The sequence below is a fragment of the Sapajus apella genome, unplaced genomic scaffold, assembly GCF_009761245.1.
Source record: "Sapajus apella isolate SASKATOON/1434 unplaced genomic scaffold, GSC_monkey_1.0 scaffold94, whole genome shotgun sequence".
In the NCBI taxonomy this organism is placed as follows: Eukaryota; Metazoa; Chordata; class Mammalia; order Primates; family Cebidae; genus Sapajus; species Sapajus apella.
Genome location: NW_022437034.1, coordinates 7,195,465 through 7,217,460, shown reverse-complemented (window position 1 = coordinate 7,217,460; position 21,996 = coordinate 7,195,465). Strand labels below are relative to the sequence as shown.

Below are 21,996 nucleotides of genomic sequence, written 5' to 3'. Positions count from 1 at the left end.
GTATGGAGTCCAGAAATAAGCCAATGGCTGCTGGTGTAATTAACTGTCCTCAAATAGGTGTATTTGGAGTTGACAAGGATAACCACTTGGCCAGGGTATAGTTATATCAATGTACAAACAAATATGTAACAGGTATGGACATGTGTGTATACTTCTCCCTTGTCAAGGACAGTCACTAACCAAGATGCTTTCCGTCAAGTTCCATAGCCCACCAATCAAACGAGCTAATTGTTTCCACCCTATTCTGCTTAGCAGGAACAGGTGAGTACCCAGTGTCAAGAGTAATGGATTATCTCCAAGGGAATGTGTCATTTCCTCCCCATACCCAGCCTCCAAGCCTCATCTCCTATGAAGGTGTTTTGTACACCTCCATCCCACATTGCTTTCTCCCTTCTCAGGATTACTAGAATATGCTATCGGCACCTTACAGTCTAACATTTTGTTGTTTTCTAATTGTTTTCTTGGTGTTCATTAATGTCCTTACCTAAACTGTAAGCTTCTTGAAGGCAGGGGCTAATTTCTTTGCTCTCTCTCACCACCTCCTGAAAACTGGCATTAGAATGGAGTCAATAACATACCAGTTTATTTCAGTTGCACAAATATTTCTCGATCTATGTGCCAGGCCTTAGGGATACAGAGGTGACTACAACATGCTTCCTGCTCTCAAAGGTGTTCTCAGTGTAACAGCAATTCTACACTCACATGGAGAACTTAGGAATCGGCATAGCTAAGTGCCAAGGTTGAGGTTTTCCACAGAGTGGTTACTGGAGCACAGAGAAAGGGGTCTACAGACGGAAAACTCAGTGGAAAAGGAGAAACAGGAACTCTCAAGTGGGCATCAAGGAACCACACCCCAAGGCAATCCCAAGCACCTAGCTATTCCTCAATAAGGATATTACTTGGAACAGTGTGCCTCCCTCCTTACTGGAGCCTTGAGTTCCCAAGACCACCTTCCACATTCGTAAGGTGGTCTCATTTCTGGTGGCAGTAGCAGCCCATCTGGAGCAATTGCTGCAAATACACCGCTTCAGTAGGGGCTTCTTGCTCAGAGCTGGCAGGAGCCAGGAACAGGTAGGAGCCCCACGCCCTCCTGAGTTGGTGGGGCAAGAGCCCCTGCTCCAGGGTACAACTGCAGCTGCCCAGCTGCAGACCCAGGCATCCCTGTGCTCTAGGGGGCTTGGGAAGCCCCCTCCCCTGGCAGGCTTAGAAGTGCCTGCTCCTGCTGCCTGGCCTCTCCCCATTCCCAACACCCACTCCAATTTCAGAGCAAAGTTGTGGCCAAGCCTAGTCACTGTCACCATGTGACTGGGTGTGTACATACTCGGGGCAGTACTGAAATGCCAGCCACCTGTCACCTCAGCCCCCTCTGGACTTTGGGTACTGACAAGCACAGAAGGAAGGCCAAGGGGCAGCTAAGGACAGCTCTGTATGGGCCTGCAGGCATCTGTTGACACAAACAGCCTGGGCACCATAGGCACTGTGGACAGCAGGTTGATGGCTGGCAGCAGGAGTCAGATGGGCTCCTGAGTGGAAAGGGGTGTGTCCCCAGTGAAGCTCCACCATCAAGCCAGGGATGGCCTAAAGCACAGGGTCTGGGCTGCCAGTTTCACAAACTGGACTAAAAACATATGGTACTTTTTCTGGGCCTGCCCATGGCCACCCATGGACCAATCAGCATACACTTCCATTCCTCTGAAGCCCATAAAAACCCGAAATTTAGCCAGACTTGGGCAGATGATGGAACAACCTGCCTGTGGAAAGGAGCTACCCACTCTGGGTCTCCTCTCTGCGGAGGGCTGCACAGACACTGAGATGACCTGCCTGCGGAAAGGAGCTACCCACTTTAGTTGTCCTGAGAGCCGTACTGTTGCTCAATAAAGTACCTCTTCGCCTTGCTTACCCTCCAGTTGTGTGCGTCCTTCATTATTCCCGGATCTGGGACAAGAACTTGGGACCCACCAAATGGCAGGACTGACAGAGCTATAACACAAACAGGGCTGAAACACATCCCCCTGCTCACCACATTGCAGGTAATGAGAAGGAGAGAAGAGTCACAGCCCTTTGGGAAGCCCAGACCTAATAGCTCCCCAAGCCAGGGTTGTGACACCCTCTTTGGGGCTTTGTGGTTCCTGGCATCTCCAAGCTACCAGATGCTACTATGTTGCCCAGGACCTGCAGTGGAAGCCACTTGTGGTATGCCTGGTCCAGGTGCAGCCTCACAGGGACCCGGTGCCCATGCCGGTGCCTAGAGTTGTCCAGCCACCACTGCTGACATGCCTGGCTGTGTGCAGTGGCCGGACCCCATGCTTGCTCCCTCATGTACCCTTCACTGCCCCACACCTGGCTTACCCTTGGTAGGCATGGGATCTGGACCTGCAACATGAGTCACGTGCAGCCTGCCAGTAGGCGGAACAAGCCCAGCGGGCCCAAGCAAAACTCAGGCAAAGGCACCACTAGCCACAGAGCTTTCCAGCTGATGAAGTGACACCCCAAGGATCTGGTGACGTTATCACCAAGTGGCCTGCATATGCTTATCCAGATAAAAAGCTTAGCTGACCACTGCAAAGCCAGAAAAAATAGTGTAGAGGTCTGCAGGAATAACCTTCATAGGGCTCATTGTTAAAGTCAAAATACTATGAAATTCTTTTCCTCCTTCAGAAATGTCTACCCCATGCCTGATGTTCTGAAATTTGACTCTAGCTACTTCCTGCTTCCTCCCTGGCCTCAATCTATGGCTTTCTTTCCTACCCTGGGCTCTCCCTTCCCTCTCCAAATACCAGCTAGCCTCACCCAACCTCAAGAAAGTGCCACAAATGCATAAATACCTTTTCTTTTCTTTTTTTTTTTTTTTTTTGAGATGGAGTCTTGCTCTGTTGCCCAGGCTGCAGAGCAGCGGCATGATCTCTACTCACTGCAACCACTGCCTCCCAGGTTCAAGCAATTCCCGTCTCAGCCTCCCGAGTCACTGGGACTACAGGTGTGCACCACCACATCCAGCTAATTTGTGTGTTTTTAGTAGAGACAGGGTTTCACCATGTTGGCCAGGCTGATCTCAAACTCCTGACCTCAAGTGATCTGCCCACTGGGATTACAGGGGTGAGCCACCACCAAATATCTTTTCTATCCTCCAGTAGAGCTCCCACCGGCCTCAGTCAATGTCAGAGAAAACTTCCGACTTTTGCTTGTAGCAGAAAAGTCTTGATGACAACAGACTCTTTCAAATACAGACATGTACAGACAGAAACAATATGTCAGGAGTGACGCGCAGGGAGTAAAGACACCCACTAAGTGTAGGGTGGGAAAAGATGAATATTCAGGGGAAGAAAACATCGGTATTAGAAAATCAGCCAATGTTTAACGATGGAGTGAAAGATGCCTTCACGGGGCTGGCAGGAACCAGGATGACAACAGACCGCACATTGTCATTTTGCCTCACTTTGGATCACAGCCCTGAAATCAAAGGAGAAAGAGAGAGGTGCTGGCTTTTAAGCTAGTTAAAAATTTTAGATGACAAAGAGCTGCTGTTTTCAGATCACTCTTCTTATACAATCAAAGAGACAGCCTATGACACAGGCTGCCAGTCAACCCCTGAAATGAAGAATGACTTGACACCCATCCCAGGGGCCAGCCTGGGTTTCCAAGTGGCTGCTGCTTGGAGAGGTTTGAGGGACACTAGGAGGGCTTGTTCCAAAGAGTTCCATCTGAGATTCAGCCCAGGGTCCAAAGTTCCTCCCAAAGAGATGTCTTCTTTCATTTACTGACTTATACATTCACTCATTCAACAAATAATTACGGAACAGCTACCACCTGTCAGGACCTGGGTCAGGTGCCAAGATGAGGAGATGAGCAATCCGGAAGGTCTGTGCTCTCAGTGAGCTTCCGTTCTTGCACAGTGGTTCCCAAACTTCAGTGGGCATCAGTGTGCCCTGGAGACTTCCCAACACACAGATGGCAGGGCCCCATCACAACAGTTTCTGATTCAGTATTGCTGGAACTGGGCCTGAAATTTACATTTCTAATATGTCCCCAAGTGATGCTGCTGCTGCTGGTTCTGCTGAGAGCAAATGTCCTCGTGAAAATAACACCATGAAGAATAGTAGCTTTGAAATAATAAGGAGGCGGGTGAGGCAGCAAAAAGTCTCCTTCCAGTTCTGCTACGGGTTGCCCTGCCCCAATGCTTGCAGTACACAAAGCCCAGCCAGTGGCCACCTCTGCCAGATCTTCCTGCCCCTTGGTGGCTTGGATGTGGCTCCAAACATTATTGCCAAGTAATAAGTCAGTGGGCTTCCTGCCTGCCTGTCCCTTCGTGGTCCTGGGAGATCTATTTCCCTTTGTTCTAGGTCATGTCAGGGTGTCAAAAGGCACAGCTTCAATCCTGAGTGTAATACAAGTTTGCCATAAAAATACAAGAGAGGATTCCCGAAGCCACAGAATGAAGGCTTTTACAATATCAATTCAACCCTTGTAAATTTAATCCTGGGTTATTTGTTGCACCAAAATATCTTTACTGTGATGTATTACTTAGTTACTGGGGTTATCACAGCCATATCCTAAAGTTGCATAGTACATAAAACATTTCAGTTAACAATGCGGGAAGGTTAACTCCCCCAGATAACCTGCAATCACAAGGGCTAGTCCAGATGACATCCCTCTGTCAGCTTCCACGAGCTATTGATGGTTCAATCAGTTTGTTTTGAAGGTAAAGTACAACAAAAGGGCACTAAACTTATTCAGACTGTCAACAGGGGCTATCGGGAATGGGGCTTGCAGGTAAGTAATTCTGGGTGTTTTAAGGCTATTATCAAACAGCAATGGTTGAAGGAAGAGACAGCTACTAATAACACAGAAGGCAGCCATCATAAACCACTTTATGGCAGAAACCCCCGTCTATAAATCCTGCGACACCCGGAGACAGCTTCAGATTTATAAAACTGCTTGTTAAGCCAGGGTACTGCTTAATGAAAAGAGATCCGTCTAAGTTCTAAGTCTCACGTCCCTAGCTCCAGAGGGCAACTCCAATTTTTCTGACCTTCTCAAGGTGGCTGAGGGAAAGCCCCCAGGGCTGGGGGGTGGTGAGTGGGGGGGGGATGGTTAGAGTCAGAGGCCCTCTTGGCTGAGATACAGAGGTGGGGTTATCAAGAGGAGGGCAGGGATCCTGGGAAGGTGCTTAAAGATCCATTTGTCTCTGTCTGGAAACAGGTTTCTGAAAACTGAGAGAACAGCACATCCAGCTTTTCAGGTCCTCTTTCTTTTCACATAGAATGTTCCATTTGCTTAAAGGACTCCTCTAAGGAGACAGGTAAAACCCCTAGGAGGAGAAAAGGAACAGGAGAAAGACTTTCTTTCTTTCGCTCCAAAATCAATTTTCTCTGCTCTAGTCCCGACACTGGAATTTTTCATCCAGATCTCAAAGAAAGAGGAGGATGTTCTTTCCTCCTGCCTGTAACTGTTATCCCCGGGACAATGGCTGCTCCCCAGGAACACTGTGCAACCTCGGAAAAGCTCAGATGGGCCTCCATGGTCTGCAAACGGGGTTGGCTGCCATGTTTTTTTCTCTGAGACTCTATTCAAGAAATACCAAGTTTTCAGTTCTTGAGGGAACTGGGCATGGGGTCGTTGGAGTTTTGTTTCGTTTTTAACATTTTCTGCCGTTCATGGCATTCTATGCTTTTTTGCATTATTTCTTGCTGCCTTTTTGCTTCCATCCTTTGGAGGCAGGGAGACATGGTACAAGCTACTGATGCCCTGCCTGGGACTCCTTAAAGCAGCCATGGGTGATTTGTGAGCCATTCTCAATCTTTCACAAAGCTTAACGGGATAGATAAGTCTGCCAACAAAACATCATGCTTCCTCACTGCTGACTAGATTACATTAACTCATTTAGCAACACTGGTTACCTCGTGCTGAGCAGAAACCCTCATAGACAGCTGAATGTATCTGTCTAACAATAATAATAAAGATAGCAATGTCTTACACGCAGCTTATTTGAGAGACCAAAGCTTTTAAAGTATTAGGGGTAAAAATAAAAAGAGGCGAGATTTTTGTAACAAAAAGCCTGGGGACTCATAGGGCAGGAAAGAGGCCAGACTCTGAGGGTATCTTGCTCGGTGATCTTGGTTCAGTCTCTGCTGCCTTTCTGAGCCTCAGTTTCTCTATCCATGCAGTGAAGGGGAGGGGCCGAATGATGTCTAAGCTTTCTCCGAATGTTACCTAGCTTGAATTCTACGTGGCCCAAAGCTGACTCATAATAAATACATCCATATCGTCCTTTCTTGTTATTCCAATTTCCTTCTATAACCACCCCCAACACCTCCAAGAAAATGACAACTGTGAGAAAGTCAATAAAGACCAAAGAGTAATGAACAAACACTGTGAGTGGAATAACAGTAGATGCTCAGAGACATGACAATGATCGCACTCTAATGAGCTGAGGTGAGCTCACCTACAGCATTCAGGAACGCCTGACAACTGGCAAAGGCCAGCTGATTTTCCTCACAGTTCACCGGCAGCATGTTTGAAGTCTCCGTGCAAACAATACACCCACAGGACAGACCAAGGCCCTCTACAGAGGGTAACTGGCAATTACTCTGTGGGCTTCTGTCACTTTGATCTCTGGGTCGTGACCTTTGCTTTCCTGTGATCTTCAAAGCCCAGATTGTAGATTAGCTAGAGAATGCTCGCTGGGTTATGTAAGCCACAAGTTTTACAGCTCCTATTCTGCTGGGAAATGGTGGCAGCCCAGAGCGACCAGACGGCAGAGGGTCCCTCCCTCCTTCCCTTTGACTGAGTGCTGCAGACACTGGGCAGGCCCCAGGGCTGCTCCGTGCAGGGGAACAAAGAAAGGGCCTCACGTTTTAAATAACTGAAAGTTGTAAGGAATACAGAAGGGCCTGCGGGGAGGAGGGAGGAAGGCAAGGCCAACCAGAGACTGGAGTGGCAGGGGGGATGAGCAACAGAGGGTTCAGTGACAGAAGAAGAACTAAGAGACCATGAGACCGACTTCCTTATTTGAAAGGTTAACTCCAGACTTCTCTCCCGTTGACCTTCAGTTCATTGTTCTTTCTATAGCAAAAAGAAAAAAAGAATTGCAAGGGAAGACAAGAAATAGGCCATTCTGGGCACCCAACTTTCCCATATTGATTTGTTATTTTGGCTAGTGTTGAAATCCACAAGGGGCACCAGAGTGGTTTCCTAGTTACCATGGTGGTCTCTCTGACCAAGCCTTGCACCGCTGTTCTCTTCCTGCCGGAATCCTGGAGGCTGCTGATTATCACATTCACCTCCATTCAACATTGATCCCAAAATAGCAGCATGGTGTGTACACACCGAAAAGCAGACAGGTTTAAGCTCCTATAATAACAGGGCTGTGGACATTTCTCAGCCATGAACTATGATGAATGGAAAAGAGAAACCCCAGGCATGGTTCTGCTCCTGCCCCAGTGGGGCCAGGGCACTACTCAGCAACTTGGTAGTATGTTCATGCTCACATATAAGTTTAATGAGCCTGTTTTATGATGGGGATGTGTGCCAAGAAAACCCAAGTGGGTGCACAGGGGGTAAGTGAGGAAGTGAAAGGGGTGAATGTAGGAGGAGGGGAGGAAAGACTCCGCAGAAACTCAAGCTCCGTGATGCCATTTCCAATAACTACATAAATCGAGTCACTTCCCATTTCTGGTCCAGTGGCTGGCCACAACGTGACCTAAAACTGAGCTGACCTCTTTGAAATCAACATCTCCCATGGAAACGAAACAACAGACACACTTGTTTTGATGTATGGCTGGGTGACATATTATAAATATTACATCACATAACCACAGAGGATGCCAATCAATAAGAAATTTTTTCAGACAGCACTAAATGAACCATGGGTTCTTGCTTCTGAATACACTCCTTTAAGGCTCCTAGTATTGCTTAAATGATTAATAGAAGACATATTGTCAGAAAATGTACTTAAAGTGAAAAACAGTAAACTGTAGATATATCATTCATTTTTAAGCAATTTTCTAGTGAAAATGTCACATAAATTTACATAGAGGCTCTACTATTAGTCTCTGGGTAACAGCTAGAAGGAAGGAAAACCTCATGCTTTGTGGATAAAGGGCCAGGAAAATGTCTTACCAAAAAAAAAAAAAAAAGAAAAAAAGGCAGCTGCATTGCTTTGTATAAACACAAATGCGACAGGAACTCTAGAATCAAAAGTCACATTGCAAAACCCTAAAATTTCTCAGTGTCAAATGGAGCACAAACTCCAGGAAGGACAAAGCGGATCTGCTTACAAACCAATGAATGGAAGGATATCAAACACATATCTATCTCTTCCATATACAAGTGTAAGCGCTCATCAAACCAACAGTAAAAAATAAAGAGATTAAATGAATAAAAAATTTAAATATGCTAGAGAATCCGCCTACCATTCCACTCTATAGCCAGTTGCTGTGCACTGAATGTGTAACTACATGGAAACATATTCACTGTTCCTTGTACTGTTCTTAGTTCCCATTTCTCCAGTAATGCAAGCATCTTGCCATCACTGTGGATGACATGAATTTTCTAAGTTAATTTTGACTAGGTATGATTTTGGCTTTGTGTAACCTCTAGAATCTAGCCTCTCATGGCAACTTTGTCATATGCACACTCACAAACCACCTCTCTAACCCCACACCTCAAATCCTTCCAAGGAAACAGAAATGGAGTGGGGAGGATGGGCTTAGAGGGTAGCCAGGCTAGCTGATGAGATAGACCACACTTGTAGAATCTAGCCCTCCATAAAGATTCATGACCCATAACCAGCACTTGGATTGAGTCTGAATCACAGTCCTTTGCTTAATAGCTGCCTTTCTTGACATCCAAATGAATCTGATTCCAAATGGGCAGAAGGCATCTGAGGTGGCTAAGGGTCCCTGTATCTCGCTATAAGTTCCTAGCTCCTGAGAAGAAAAGGTGGCTTCAAATCACCTCCAGAAAAAAAGAAAAAAAAAAAAAAAGGTACCAAACCCCTTTCTCATATCCAGCACTACTTGAGGCATTGATGAGGCTTCAAGAGTCAAGACGACTCAGCTCCTACCCACTGGAAGCCATTCTCTAGATGTGGAAATATATGAAGAAATAAGAGAAATACACAAGATAAAATATATAAAATGGTGTGAGACAGTAAAGGAAGAAAAGGAACTGTTTGGGAGCAGAGTGTCTCAGAATGCTAAAGCCAACTGGACATCAGAAACACCTATGGACTGCTGTGTTGTAATTGCCACCAACTGCATCAGAATGCCTTGGAGGACTCAGAGGCTTATCTTTGGTTATGGAATACTGATCTAGACTGTTCTTCCATATTATAGGTCCCACTGGCAAAGTTGGACTCCACATCGGATCTTCTGATCTGACCCTGTATACCTTGGTCTTAGTACTTTTGCTAATCCAATCAGTCACAATAGAAAAAAAAATAGTAATTATTTGAGAGCTGATGGTACAGAAAAAGAAAAGAAAAAAATTATATTAGCTTTTCTTTTCCTTTTGCAACCTCATAAGTCCTGTACTTGAGACCAGTAATGTGGAACTGGAAACTTTCCTCTCTATCTCTCTCCAGAAAAAATCAACAAAAACTTGCCTACATGGTTGATTTCACACATAGCTTACTGGACAAATGAATGAATGAACAAGTGTGTAAATGTGTGTACACACATGTAATTATATACGTATAAACAAAGACATATATGCATATGCACATATACAAAATTTATTATTTTTAAGAGTTATACACAGAAATCTAAAGAAAAAAGCTATAAAACAAATAAGAATTTCCTGAATCTTGGTTTTCCAAAAATGTTTATTGTTTATGTTCTTAGATGTGCTTGGCCCTTCCAAGACATATCTTAAAATAAGTTGCTTCAAGAAGAAAAAATATGCTAAGTGACTCATTCCCACCTGAAATCAGGCTGCTAAATGCTTCAAAGTTTGTAAAAGTATTACAGAAGCAAATCAAGTTCTAAGTGATTAGGTGACTTAAGAAACAGGGGTTTAGTAATTTGTAAGTATCCAATTGCTAGACTTTAACTGTATTTCTCTTAATAGAAGTTACATTCAAATCTATACCATTATATTCCAAATGAAAATCTTCATGATGGAGAAAGATTTAATATTCTTTTTAAAAGTAGGGTTAGAGCTTTGTTCTAAGATAGGTTAATAACCCTCTTAGATCCCTATAAAATTAATGAAGGCCGGGCACAGTAGCTCACGCCTGTAATCCCAGCACTTTGGGAGGCCGAGGCGGGTGGATTACCTGAGGTCAGGAATTCGAGACCAGTCTAACCAACATGGTGAAACCCCGACTCAAAAAACAAAAAAGAATAAAATTAATGAAGAATTCTAGAAAATGAAGTTAAAGGTACAAAATTCTCCCCCAGATTCTCCCCACATGTAAGTGTTTTTATGTGTGTTTTAATCTATAATGTTCAATAGCCTTTAGTATTTCTTACAGCTTTGCCTTTATACAAAATGAAGGCCCCCAACTACTTTCCTTCATGCATTATGACAGATTTTTATGTAAGTCCAAATAGAACGAGTTCCCCCCAACCCTTATCCTTTTCCCCCAACTCTTCCAAATCTATTTTCCAAGAACCCTACCTGACTAATATTTCCTTCCTTCCTTTCTTCCCTCCTTTCTTCCTTCCTTCCTTCCTACATTGATTCAGGTGGGATGTTTAATGAGAGCTTATGTCATAATGGAGAGAGAGGCTAGATATATGAAAAGGTCATTAAAGCATTTACAAAACAACAATCAACAATGAGAGCACATACAATTTTAAATGAAGAAGGAAAATTAAGTGAGTTTGGTAAAACAGGTAAGACCAAAAAGACTCTCTAAATGACTTCGGATCGGGGCTTTTAAAGCAGATGGGTGAGAAGTATACAGAAGAATGAAAAGCATCTCTACTTGGAGCCCATCAAAGCGCATGGCTGGGGGACACTGTGGCAGAGCTCTATGGTGGAGAGGTATGGGCCTGTGGGACTTCTTGAGATTGTATATGAGCTCCCTAAATTTTGGTGGGAAGTCATCTCTCTCTGCAAAGTGACTCTGAGACAGACCACAGAAAGATCTTACAACACAGAGCAGGGGTCAGCAAGTGACAGCCCATGTGTCAAATCTGGACTGCCACCTGTTTTATAAATAAAGCTTTACTGGAACAAAGCCATGATCATTTGTTCACAAATTACGTATGGCTACTTCTGCATTATGAAAGCAGAGCTGAGTAGTTGTGACAGAGTCCATATAACTTGCAAAACCTAAATACTTAATATCTGACACATCACAAAAAAAGTAGACAAGGCAATGACTTTTCATCTTTCTTAGTTTTTGTGACCTCAACCAAGGGAGACAATGGCTGTAGGTTACCAAAAGCTAAAAGTTTAACATTGTCATGGGAAGCCCAATGATATATACCAAACATCTACTATGCACCCCAGAGTACAGTATCATCCCCTAAAGCTTCTATTTTCCCCTTTTCCCACCACGCTCCAACCCCTGGATACTCACCTGTATCTCTTGTAGTCCTCCTCATCCTTTTCCAAGCTGACCAGCTCGTTGGGACAGGCCACATTGCCCAGCAGGCTGAGGTACTCCAGAGCTGGTGTCACTTCTGCCAAGTGATCCAGGAGATATTCCAAATCGGTGATGTGACAAAGGTTAAGGATCTTGGTCCAAAAAGACAAAAGGCTAAGCAAGGAGGGTAGGCTGATGAGCCCAGTGTGCCCCTGTGAGACCACAGGGTGAGGACTGAAATAAATTCAGCTGTGGGTATATGGTATTGCTACTTTTCCACTCCCACTCTTGGGAACACAGCCCAACTTTTCGCTGGGCAGGTAAGTCTAAGTCCAGATCATTTGAGGAAGAATGAATAAACTTGATTGTGTCATCATACTTCTTTTTCATCGTTCTGTTTTTAAAACATGATAAAAGGGAAGATTCCATAGAGTAAAATAGTTTCACAGCATGAATAACCATAAAACTTAATTCTTTTCTAGTAATGAAAACAAGGGACAAGTATGGTGACCCACACCTGTAATCCCAGCACTTTGGGACGCCCTGGCAGTCAGATGAATTGAGGTTAAGAGTTCAACATCAGCCTGGCCAACATGGTGAAATCTTGTCTTTATTAAAAATACAAAAATTAACTGGGCATGATGGTGGGAGCACCTGTAATCCCAGCTATTCAGGATGCTGAGGCAGGAAAATCATTTGAACCTAGGAGACCAGAGCAAGACTGTTTCAAAGAAACAAAACAAAAAAACAGAAAGTATTTCAGAAGACCTCATTAAAATATATTCTCCTTTCTCTGTTAGTGGGGGAATTAGAGAATGGAAGAGAAAAGTCAGAGGGGGGCATCATGGGGGAGATTATTCCAGGAGCCATCCTCCACTGGGGGGCATCATGGGGGAGATTATTCCAGCAGCCATCCTCCACTGGGACCCACTGTCCAATCACAGCCAAACCAAACAAGGCAAAGGCCATAGATTCACAGAATCACAGGTATTGGAAAGGGTTTAGTGATAGCCTACTCCTCATACTAACTCCTGGCTTAAGCCACATAGAGATGAGGTGAGCCTACATAAGGTGATTAGATAGGCATGCATGGTTAGGCCATGACTTCCAGGGACACATGAGAGAGGAATTAAGCAGGTCAGCAGATAAAAAGGGGTCCCAGCCAGGAAATGGCAGCAGAGCTACAGGAGCAAAACATACAAGGGTAAATAAAATGCCATATGCAAGAGTCAAAGACTCAGAGTACAGTTCCCAGAAGGAGAAGAAGGTAAAATTAAAAAAAAAAAAAGTGGGGGGATGTTCTTGCTCTGTGAGGATGTATCTAACCTTGGGATGTGATACACATTTTCTCATACTTCATTTCAACTTGCCACAAAAGCATGAACTCCAGATCCAACCAATGTCTGAATCAGGTCCCTAATATATTTACCAAGTGGTCACCACAACAGAGCACATTCCATTTCTGACAACCATAATGGTTTTTCTTTCCCTTGGAACTGAATCTTTCCCTAACCTCTACTCACTGACCCAATTTAACTGCTTGGGGTCACAAAGAATAAGGCTTCTTCCCTTCCACATGACAAGCCTTCAGATATTTGAAGCTCACATGTCTTCCTTAAACCTTTTACTCTCCAAACTAAGTTCTTTCGAGCATTCTTTACACACATGCTCTGCCACCATCACGTGCAAGGCCAAATGCTGTACACTAGGTGAGTACAGCAGGAGACAATGAGAAGCAGAGCACAAGCAAGAGAGGGGGAAACTAACAAGAGGGGGAAACTAGAAAAAGAGGGGGGAACTACCAACAGGGAGGAAACTAGCAAGAGAGGGGGAAACTAGAAAAAGAGGGGGGAACTACCAAGAGGGGGGAAACTAGCAAAAGAGGGGGGAACTAGTAAGAGAGGGGGAAACTAGAAAAAGAAGAAACTAGCAAAAGAAAGTTGTGAGCACACTCATTTGCTTTGGCTTCAATTCACCAACATCCTCCCTGCTTCCTAAATAAAGACAGAAAAAGGGACATGGAAGTTTGTTGCCAAACTCTCTAATCTTTCACAACATTCAGAGATAGCCAGATAGGAAGGCTCAAATGAAGAGGTGAGAATGGAAGTTCATGCAGAGACTAGAGAGAAGGTCCCACCAGGGGAATGAGGTTGGGAGTACAGAGGGCTGGGTGGCCAGGAATCAAAATCAGTGGAGGCAAAATACACTTACTAAAGTTCAATCATCATATTCTCCAGGAAAATTATTTAAATAGAGCCAATTAAAATGACAGTGAACAATTCCAGGGAAAGTTCAGCTTTTCCAGCAGGTTCTATCTTTAAACACTTCAGTCATTGCTACAAAAACAAAAGAAAAAAAAAGTCTCTTTGCTAGTATTGCCATTAGATGTGGGCACAGGTACCTCAGGTGCCTGGTGCTTTCAAGCACCCTCCTCAGAATGTTCTAAGTCCCCCTCCGACACCCAGGACTGGAAGGTGTCATTCAGGTATAATACCTCAGGCCTGGACCTAGACCCAGGCCTGCATGGGCCTCAGTTCCAGGCTTCGTTTCTCTCCTTCATAGTTTGCTCCAACTTTCTAACCCACCCATGCAACCAATCAGATGTTCCAAGGAGCACCAGGACTCATGTCTGTATCAGGTTGTTTTAAAGTCTCAAGGCCAGGCCCTTGTTCCAGGGAGGGCAGCCAGGCAAGCTAACTACTGCTACTGGCCAATACGGTATATCTTTTGTGGGACTGTAAGAGTGTGGGCTACCAGAATGGTGCTGACACATCGACTTGGAGTGATTCTGATTATTTATGTAGACAAGGGCCCTACACGATGGAGGGAAGTCCTCTCTACTGCAGATGGAAAGGTTGGACCTAAACGAACTTTCTTCTTATGAAACATTCCTCAAAGCTTGGCTTTTTTTTCTGTCTACTATATGAAGGTGGGGATATTCAGGAATGGAACCCCAAACTGGCAAGGTTTTTAATTTGAGGAAATATTGGGCAACTGAGTTGGATTGAAATGCCAGTCATTTCTCAGCATGTAGTGATGAGTGAAGGAAGCCTAGCCGGCCACCATCCAGGGAAGTCGGCCTAGATTAAGTTGAGTAGACTTTTACATGTAGATCTACCATGGAGCTCATGTGTCAAGGGCTTCTTGCTTGCATCGGCACCTTCCAAGGCCCTGGGAAATACCCTGGTAATAGGGTCACATGATCATGTTTTTTTTTTTTTTAAATTTGCAAAAGTAGGTTATTTACACTCATCTGTGGAGATCACTGTCTCGCTTCAATAGGACTTCTTTACCACACTTTCCTTTGAGTTGGGTGGCAATGGGAGTATCTATGGGAATCCTGGGGACCCACCTAAGGGGACTTTGTGTAGGAGTGACATTTAATTTTGATTCACTGGGGATATAGTTACATAATTTGCAGGCACTCTGTGTCTAGTTAAATTATTCCAACAATATCAGTAGCAATGGCTTCCAGTAATACTTTTACTATCCACCATATTAACATAAATATGCAGGGACCAACACAAAACTGATGGCAAAATGATAAACTTATCCATTCAAAGAACACTTAAGATTCAGTTGGCAAGTGTATGTATACATGCACACACATAGACACACACACAACATGAAATGCCCTGAAATATTTTTATTTTTTATTTTTTTTGAGACAGAGTCTCACTCTGTAACTCAGGCTGGAGTGTAATGGTGTGATCTAGGCTCACTGCAACTTCTGTCTCCTGAATTCAAGTGATTCTCCTGCCTCAGTCTCCCAAATAGCTGGGATTATAGGTGCGCGCCACCACACCCGGCTAATTTTTGTATTTTTAGTAGAGACAGGGTTTTGCCATGTTGGCCAGGCTGGTCTTGAACTCCTCACCTCTGGTGATCCACCTGCCTCAGCCTCCCAAAGTGCTGGGATTACAGGCATGAGACACTGTGCCTGGCCGAAATGTCCTGAAATCTTATACAGCTCCTACCATATATGAAAGAAATGTGTAAGGGTTTCTCTAAAATGCAATAGTCCTAAAAGTTGTACCAATAATGTAGTGGTAAAACTACCAATAACAAATGGTGAAACTGAAAAAAACATTTCTAAACTATTTTTAAAAATCAGTTTTCAGGCCGGGCTCAGTGGCTCACGCCTGTAATCCCAGCACTCTGGGAGGCCGAGGCGGGCGGATCATGAGATCAAGAGATCGAGACCATCCTCGCCAACATGATGAAACCCCGTCTCTACTAAAAAAAATACAAAAATTAGCTGGGCATGGTGGCGTGCACCTGTAGTCCCAGCTAGTCGGTAGGCTGAGGCAGGAGAATTGCTTGAATCCTGGAGGTTGCAGTGAGCTGAGATCGTGCCACTGCACTCCAGCCTGGAGCCTGGTGATAGAAGGAGACTCTGTCTCAAAAAAAAAATTAAAAAAATATATCAGTTTTCAATCAACCATGCTAAAAGAGGGAATGATCTATTCTCTCTACAGAAAAATTGTAAAATTTCACCAAATAATGAAGCTATGAGAGACTTTGTAGAAAAAAGTAGGAAAAAAAGTTTCTCTAGAGGCATATCTAGTATAAAGATTTAGGTATTTTGACATTTGTGGAGTTTATCATTATTTAAAATTTTTCATTATTTGGAATTTCAAAATTTCCTTTGATACCATTCTATTCCAAATAAACATTCACTTCGTACCTAATTTTGCATTCCTAATTATATAGTCTTTAAGAGGGCTCTCTCTAATTACAGAGGTTTCATACTCCCTGAAACCTGGATCTGCCCCTAGGCAGGAGGCCATGAAGAAGTGGATTATTTGAATGCCCCGATCATGAGACTTTCTTGAGCAAGGGGTCTGCAAGTTCCAAGAACCTTCAGCCATTCTTTGCCAATGAATCCAAGAGATTTCTAAGAGCCTGCCTATCTTTGGGTATTTTATATGGTAGAAGCTCCAGCTTCCTATACAAATGATACATTTGGCTGAGTCAGGTGGTCCCCCCCAAATCCACACCAGGCAGGAAGCACTAGCACCTCCTCCTTGCATGCTCTAGACTAGCCCTTCACCTTGATGTTGATAGCACCACCAGAGGATAAAACATGAGAAGACGTTTTAATTGGTTTCTTCGTCTCCTGGGTCAGTAATGACTAACATAGCCTTGTTTTGCCTTTGAAGTCCAAGATAGAACTTGTCACATTTCTTTTTTGTCAACTTGCATAGAAAATTGACCAGAGGCAGTCCGTGGAAGAAACTTGGTGTCCCTGGCTAATCAAGACCACTGCAGTGGGGATCATTTCAGGGATTCTCCTAAGGGTACCTTTTTTAAAAATGTGAAGCTACCTGGCACAGTTTCAACTCTCTCCAGCTGGGTTCCCGGCACACACCTGGTTTCCCTCATCAAGTCTTCTCCGGGGTACTTAGCGTTGAGATTTTTTTCAGTGTTGTCTGCAGAAAGTTGCCATCACAGAGCCCAGCTGTCATGGGGAGGCTTGCCAAGGGAGATTTTCTGCAGAGGGCTCAAGATCAAAGCAGTATCTTGCCTTGAAAATTTGGAGCATGAGGGAGGAGGGAAGCCTCCTGGTGTGTGTCCAGTTGCACAGGTCTGAAGCTGTCTCCCAGGTGAGAATGGACACATCCCTCCCTCTGGGCTCAGCTGTGGGTCAAAGGGGAGTCTCCATAACTGCTGGGATGATTTTAACCACAGCTAATCCTCATACGGGTTTTCAAATGCTAAATATACAGCATAATGACATCTCATTTCCATTCACATATACGCACGTGACTGAAAATGAAATTTATCGTATCCAAATAACAATTAAGGAAACGGGTTAATGGTCACACAGCCAGTATGTGGCAGAGTCTAAATTCAAACATAGGTCCCAAAGAAACTGCATTTCTAGAGGAAAAAGTGACTCATAATTTCCTAACACAAAAGCGAAATTTAAAACACTAGAAAATGAAGGGTCTTACGTGTTTCTCTGGGAGAGCACAGCTGCCATCATCGGGCTGTGCACTGTACCTCAGATCCTTCCTTCCAGTTTGGGCTGCTTCTTTTGAAGCATCAAGGCATTAGCTAACAGCAAAATGTGCCTAGAAATTGTAAAGTCTTTAACAAAGTGATTTCCCATTTATTATACCATTTAAATCTCTCGACAATATGCGGAAGTGTATGTCACCGGTTTTACAAAGAATCTGAGGCCACTGACAAGGTACAGAGATTTTTCTAAGATGACACAGTAAAACTTTAAGATGACACAGCAAATCTTTTCTAAGATGGCACAGCAAATGGCTGTGAACTGCAGTCCCCCCTCTGACTCGCTGGAGTGGTCTCTGGGCCATATCCCAGCTGTGTAACATGCAGCCCCACCCGTTTCCTACTGGTATTATCATTCAAGCTCATTGGTTCTTCAGTACATGTACTCAAGCAAATAGGGGCTTATGTCCCCCACACACACCCCAAAAGGAAAGTGGGGGAGAATCATTGGTATAAAGGTTAAGTATCTATATTTTCCCGAATTTTCAGTTGGTTAACTGTACTTGGGGCTGAGTATTCAAATATGATATGACTGAGACCATTACCAAATATCCCGCCCCTCCCGGTGGAAGGGTCGGGGATGGCGTATGCATGCTCATGGATGGGTGAGAGAGAGACAGAGAGTGTGAGAGCAGTGGGGAAGGGGTTTAAGTCCATAGCCAGTGACTACCTGGCCAGTCTCAATGAACCAAAGAAAGAAAATAAGATCCCTACAAACCAAGAGATGAAGAGGTAATCTCAGACAACCAGGCTTTCAGATACACCAGACCAGGACACCAACACAGTGAGACAAAGTGCTGGTGGAGAAAGATGGAAGGTCCAGCAGGGGGTATGCATATGGCAGGGAGGCACTGACTGATGAACACGGAGGAAATTTTCCAGATGCTGAGTCTGGGCCCTGGAATCCGTTTTATGAGCAGACTCCCGGCAGTTCTCAGCTGGGAGGAGGACCTTGCAGAGGCAGGCCCAGGACGCTGACTCCTCCGTATCTTGGTTCCTCTCCTTGTGCAATGATTGTCGGTCCGTTGTGTTTCAGAGTCTGGAGCTGGGAATCAGCATACCTGGGTTCTAGACTGAGCCCCAGCACTGACAATCTATATGACTTCAGAAAGCTCATCTACTCCTAGTTTTTCCATAAAAATGAGAAGTATTCACCAGCAGTACCCAACTCACAGAATGGCATTGGGGCAGTATTAAATTATGCAAGTCAAAGAAGCATTCTACACTCAGAAGTATGTCTGTACTCTGGCCTTGGTTATAATGTGGCCCAACTCAAACCAGATGAGCTTACACAATTCTCTAGGATAATAATGATAGTATTAACCCTTACATAGCACTTACTATGTTACTAGAACCTAATATGTCTGAGGTACTCAGAATAACCCTCAAAACAACCTACGGGATGGGTACTACCATTGTCCGCATTTTCAAAAGAAACCAAAATGTAGAGATGTTAAGTGACTTGCCCAAGATCATGCAGAAAAGTGGCAGGTTTGGGGTAGAAGCTCAGGAAGTCTGCCTTCAGAGCCTGTTGTTCTTAACCACTATGTGATAGTCCCTCTTGCTAAAGGAATAAAGAAGCCAATGACCCGAGTTTCCAGGGTCTAGTAACCTACAGCATTAGTATAGGCACACTTAACTGTGAGTCAAGCCAAAGTGGAAAAATCTAGATTTTACATAGCAGGTGGGGTGAATAACCATTCTCACATATGCTAAAAAACAAACCAAAAAATAAATCAGTAAATAAAGCAAAATTCACAAAATAAATCAAGATAAAACCTCATTTGGCAGCAAGCTTCGTAACATGTTTAAAGATTCAATTTACACAAAAGAGCTAATACATTTTCAGGAGGTCAAAAGTTACTTGTTTCTAGGGCTCCCTTTATCACAAATATGAAGTAAAATCTTAAGGAGACAAGAGGCCAATGCCAAGGTTCCCTGGATAAAGAGATGGTTACAGAAATGAATTATGCCTCTGCATACGCACACCCTGTGCAGTCCCCTCCCACATTTGTTCTACAGTTGTTATGTGACTTGCTTTGGTCATGTGATATTAACATACATGGTATAATGTGAACTTGAAAACTACTTGTACAATGGGGCTTGTGCTGTTAGAATACTCCTCCCATGTGAAGTGCCTTATGCTAGCCTGTTTGAGACACGTAGTTTAGCCAACACCCAGCACTAACTTCCAGACATACGAATGAGGCCATCTTACACCATCTAGCCCAAGCTGAGCCTGCAGGGAGATGTGGCTGCATGAGTGGTCCAGGGTAGGACCAGCAAAAGAACCATCCTGCTGAGCCCTGGCCAAACATCTGATCCAAAGAATTGTAAATAGTTGCTGTTTTAAGCCACTAAGTCTTGGGGTGGATTATTATGCGGCAAAAGCTAATGTAAAGAGCCCACATCTAAGGCATTTCATGGGGTAGTAATAACAATATGGAACCTAGAAATTGTTGGAAAGCCTGCAACATTCTCACAGGTAGAAGAGTCAGTTGGCTGAAAAAGTGGAGTCAGGAGTATGGGTTGAGAAGATGGCACGTGTTGCCTGGTATTACCTACCTTTCTCTGTGACTTCTGAGTCAAGCAGATGCCGAAGTTGATCTTCACAATCACATTAGTAGACCAAAGGAGAAAAAAGGAAAGAAGTCTATTCAGAGTATTCACTGGTAAGAAAACGTGTACAACAGCCTGGTGATATCACCTGTCAGGTTTACAGCCACAGTGTCTTTCGCTTCAGTCCCTCCTAGGCCATTACCACTACTCCCTTAACATTACTGCTACAGATTGGAGAAGCAGATGCACAGAACAGGGAAAGGACTCAACCAAAGACAAAGAAAACCTCTCAGCACTCCAAAGTCAAGAGGCCTGCCTATCTCCAGTGACAGCAATACTGGGAATAAAACCATCATTCAGTCCATTGTATTTCTTTAAAAATGAGAAACAGAAGCTCACAGAAGATAACATGTCCAATGCCACACTGCTAAATATGATTAACCTAGCCACGAACCAAAGTTCGTGGACTCTAACATTCTACAGAGACCTGGGACATAGGACATAGGCAAACATATCATCTAAATTCTAGTCTAAAAATCCTTCTGTCCTTGATTGATTTGAGAATATTGGCCAGCTGATCATCTAAGACAGCCTAGAAAGCCATAAGACACATTGACTACAATAATTTTTCAAACAGTGATTGGGAAACTTGGTTGACTAATGGATAGAAGAGGGGAAAATCCACCAAAATTTCATTGTGATAAAGACTGTGAATTTACTTGTAGGCTTTCCCCTGTTACTTCTATCAAAGTGCCAATTAATAGTGACCACAGGAGCATATTTATAATACTATGGTCTGAACGTTTATGTCTCCCCTCAAATTCCTGTGTTGAAATTCTAATCCCCAAAGCGATGGTATGTGGAGATGAGGCCTTTAGGAGGTAATTAGGTTATGAGGGTAGATCCCTCTGATGAGATTATTGCCCCTATAAGAAGAGACTTGAAAGAGCTTGCTTTCTCTCTCTGGTACATGATGATACAGTGAGAAAGTATCTTCACCAAGAACCCAACCATGCTGGCATTCTGATCTCAAACCTCCAGCCTCCAGACTGTGAGAAATAAATGTTTGTTGTTTAACCCACCTCATGGATGGTATTGTGCCACACCAGCAAGAGCTGACCAAGACAATATCTTAGAGGATAAAGAAAACATTAACTTTCGGCTCAAAGTATAAACAGTAGCCAATAAATAGTTCTGCAAATCCCTCTCAAATGCTAGCATATGAATATGTGCTAAACCTTATATGTATATGTGATTTTATTTTATACTCTAGAGGAAAATGCCCTGGTTCCTTTTCTATTTCCAACTTATTGTATGAATGTGAGCAAGTGATTTAACCACTCCGGGTCTCAGACATTCCATCAACAAAACAAAGCCACTGGACTACCGGCTCTGAAGCAACACAGTAGAATGCGGACATTGGACTTTGGACACTACACAGTTGACCGTGAATCATCCGGGACCTAGCATCTTGTTAATGTCTGGCCATCTGCCTACACCTCACCTCTTTCCAAATCCAGATAAATGGAAAAGACACACTGTTCTCACAGGGCTTGGTAGGAATGAATAACAACACACGTAAAGAACCCAGCACCATGCCTCATTCCTGGGAGTGCTCAATAAAAAACAGCTAATGATAATGATGCATTCATCCCACAAATATTTATTGAGCTTGCACTTGGTGCCAGGCACTATCCTTTGTGTGAAGGACAGAGGAGTTAACCAAACTGAGGAAACTCCCTATCCCATCTAGCCGGCATTCTAGTGCCTGGTAATCCACTACACTAACAGTGCAGGAGCTACGGGCCTTAGGTGCAGCCAGGGTTCCTTGATTCTATCCCCACTACTGAATCCAGAGCAGTCAGTCCCTGGAAACCTCA

At 43.9% G+C, this 21,996-nt stretch overlaps 1 protein-coding gene across 5 annotated transcripts in view; it reads right to left on the bottom strand.

The window, feature by feature from the left end:
* Positions 1-21,996, bottom strand: part of LRMDA (leucine rich melanocyte differentiation associated) — a 1,109,623-nt gene that overhangs the window by 491,457 nt on the left and 596,170 nt on the right. For all 5 annotated transcript variants that reach the window (XM_032256149.1, XM_032256154.1, XM_032256153.1 and 2 more), the window contains exon 4: positions 11,531-11,670. In XM_032256149.1, coding sequence (XP_032112040.1) covers positions 11,531-11,670 — 140 coding nt within the window. The remainder of the gene's footprint in view (positions 1-11,530; positions 11,671-21,996) is intronic.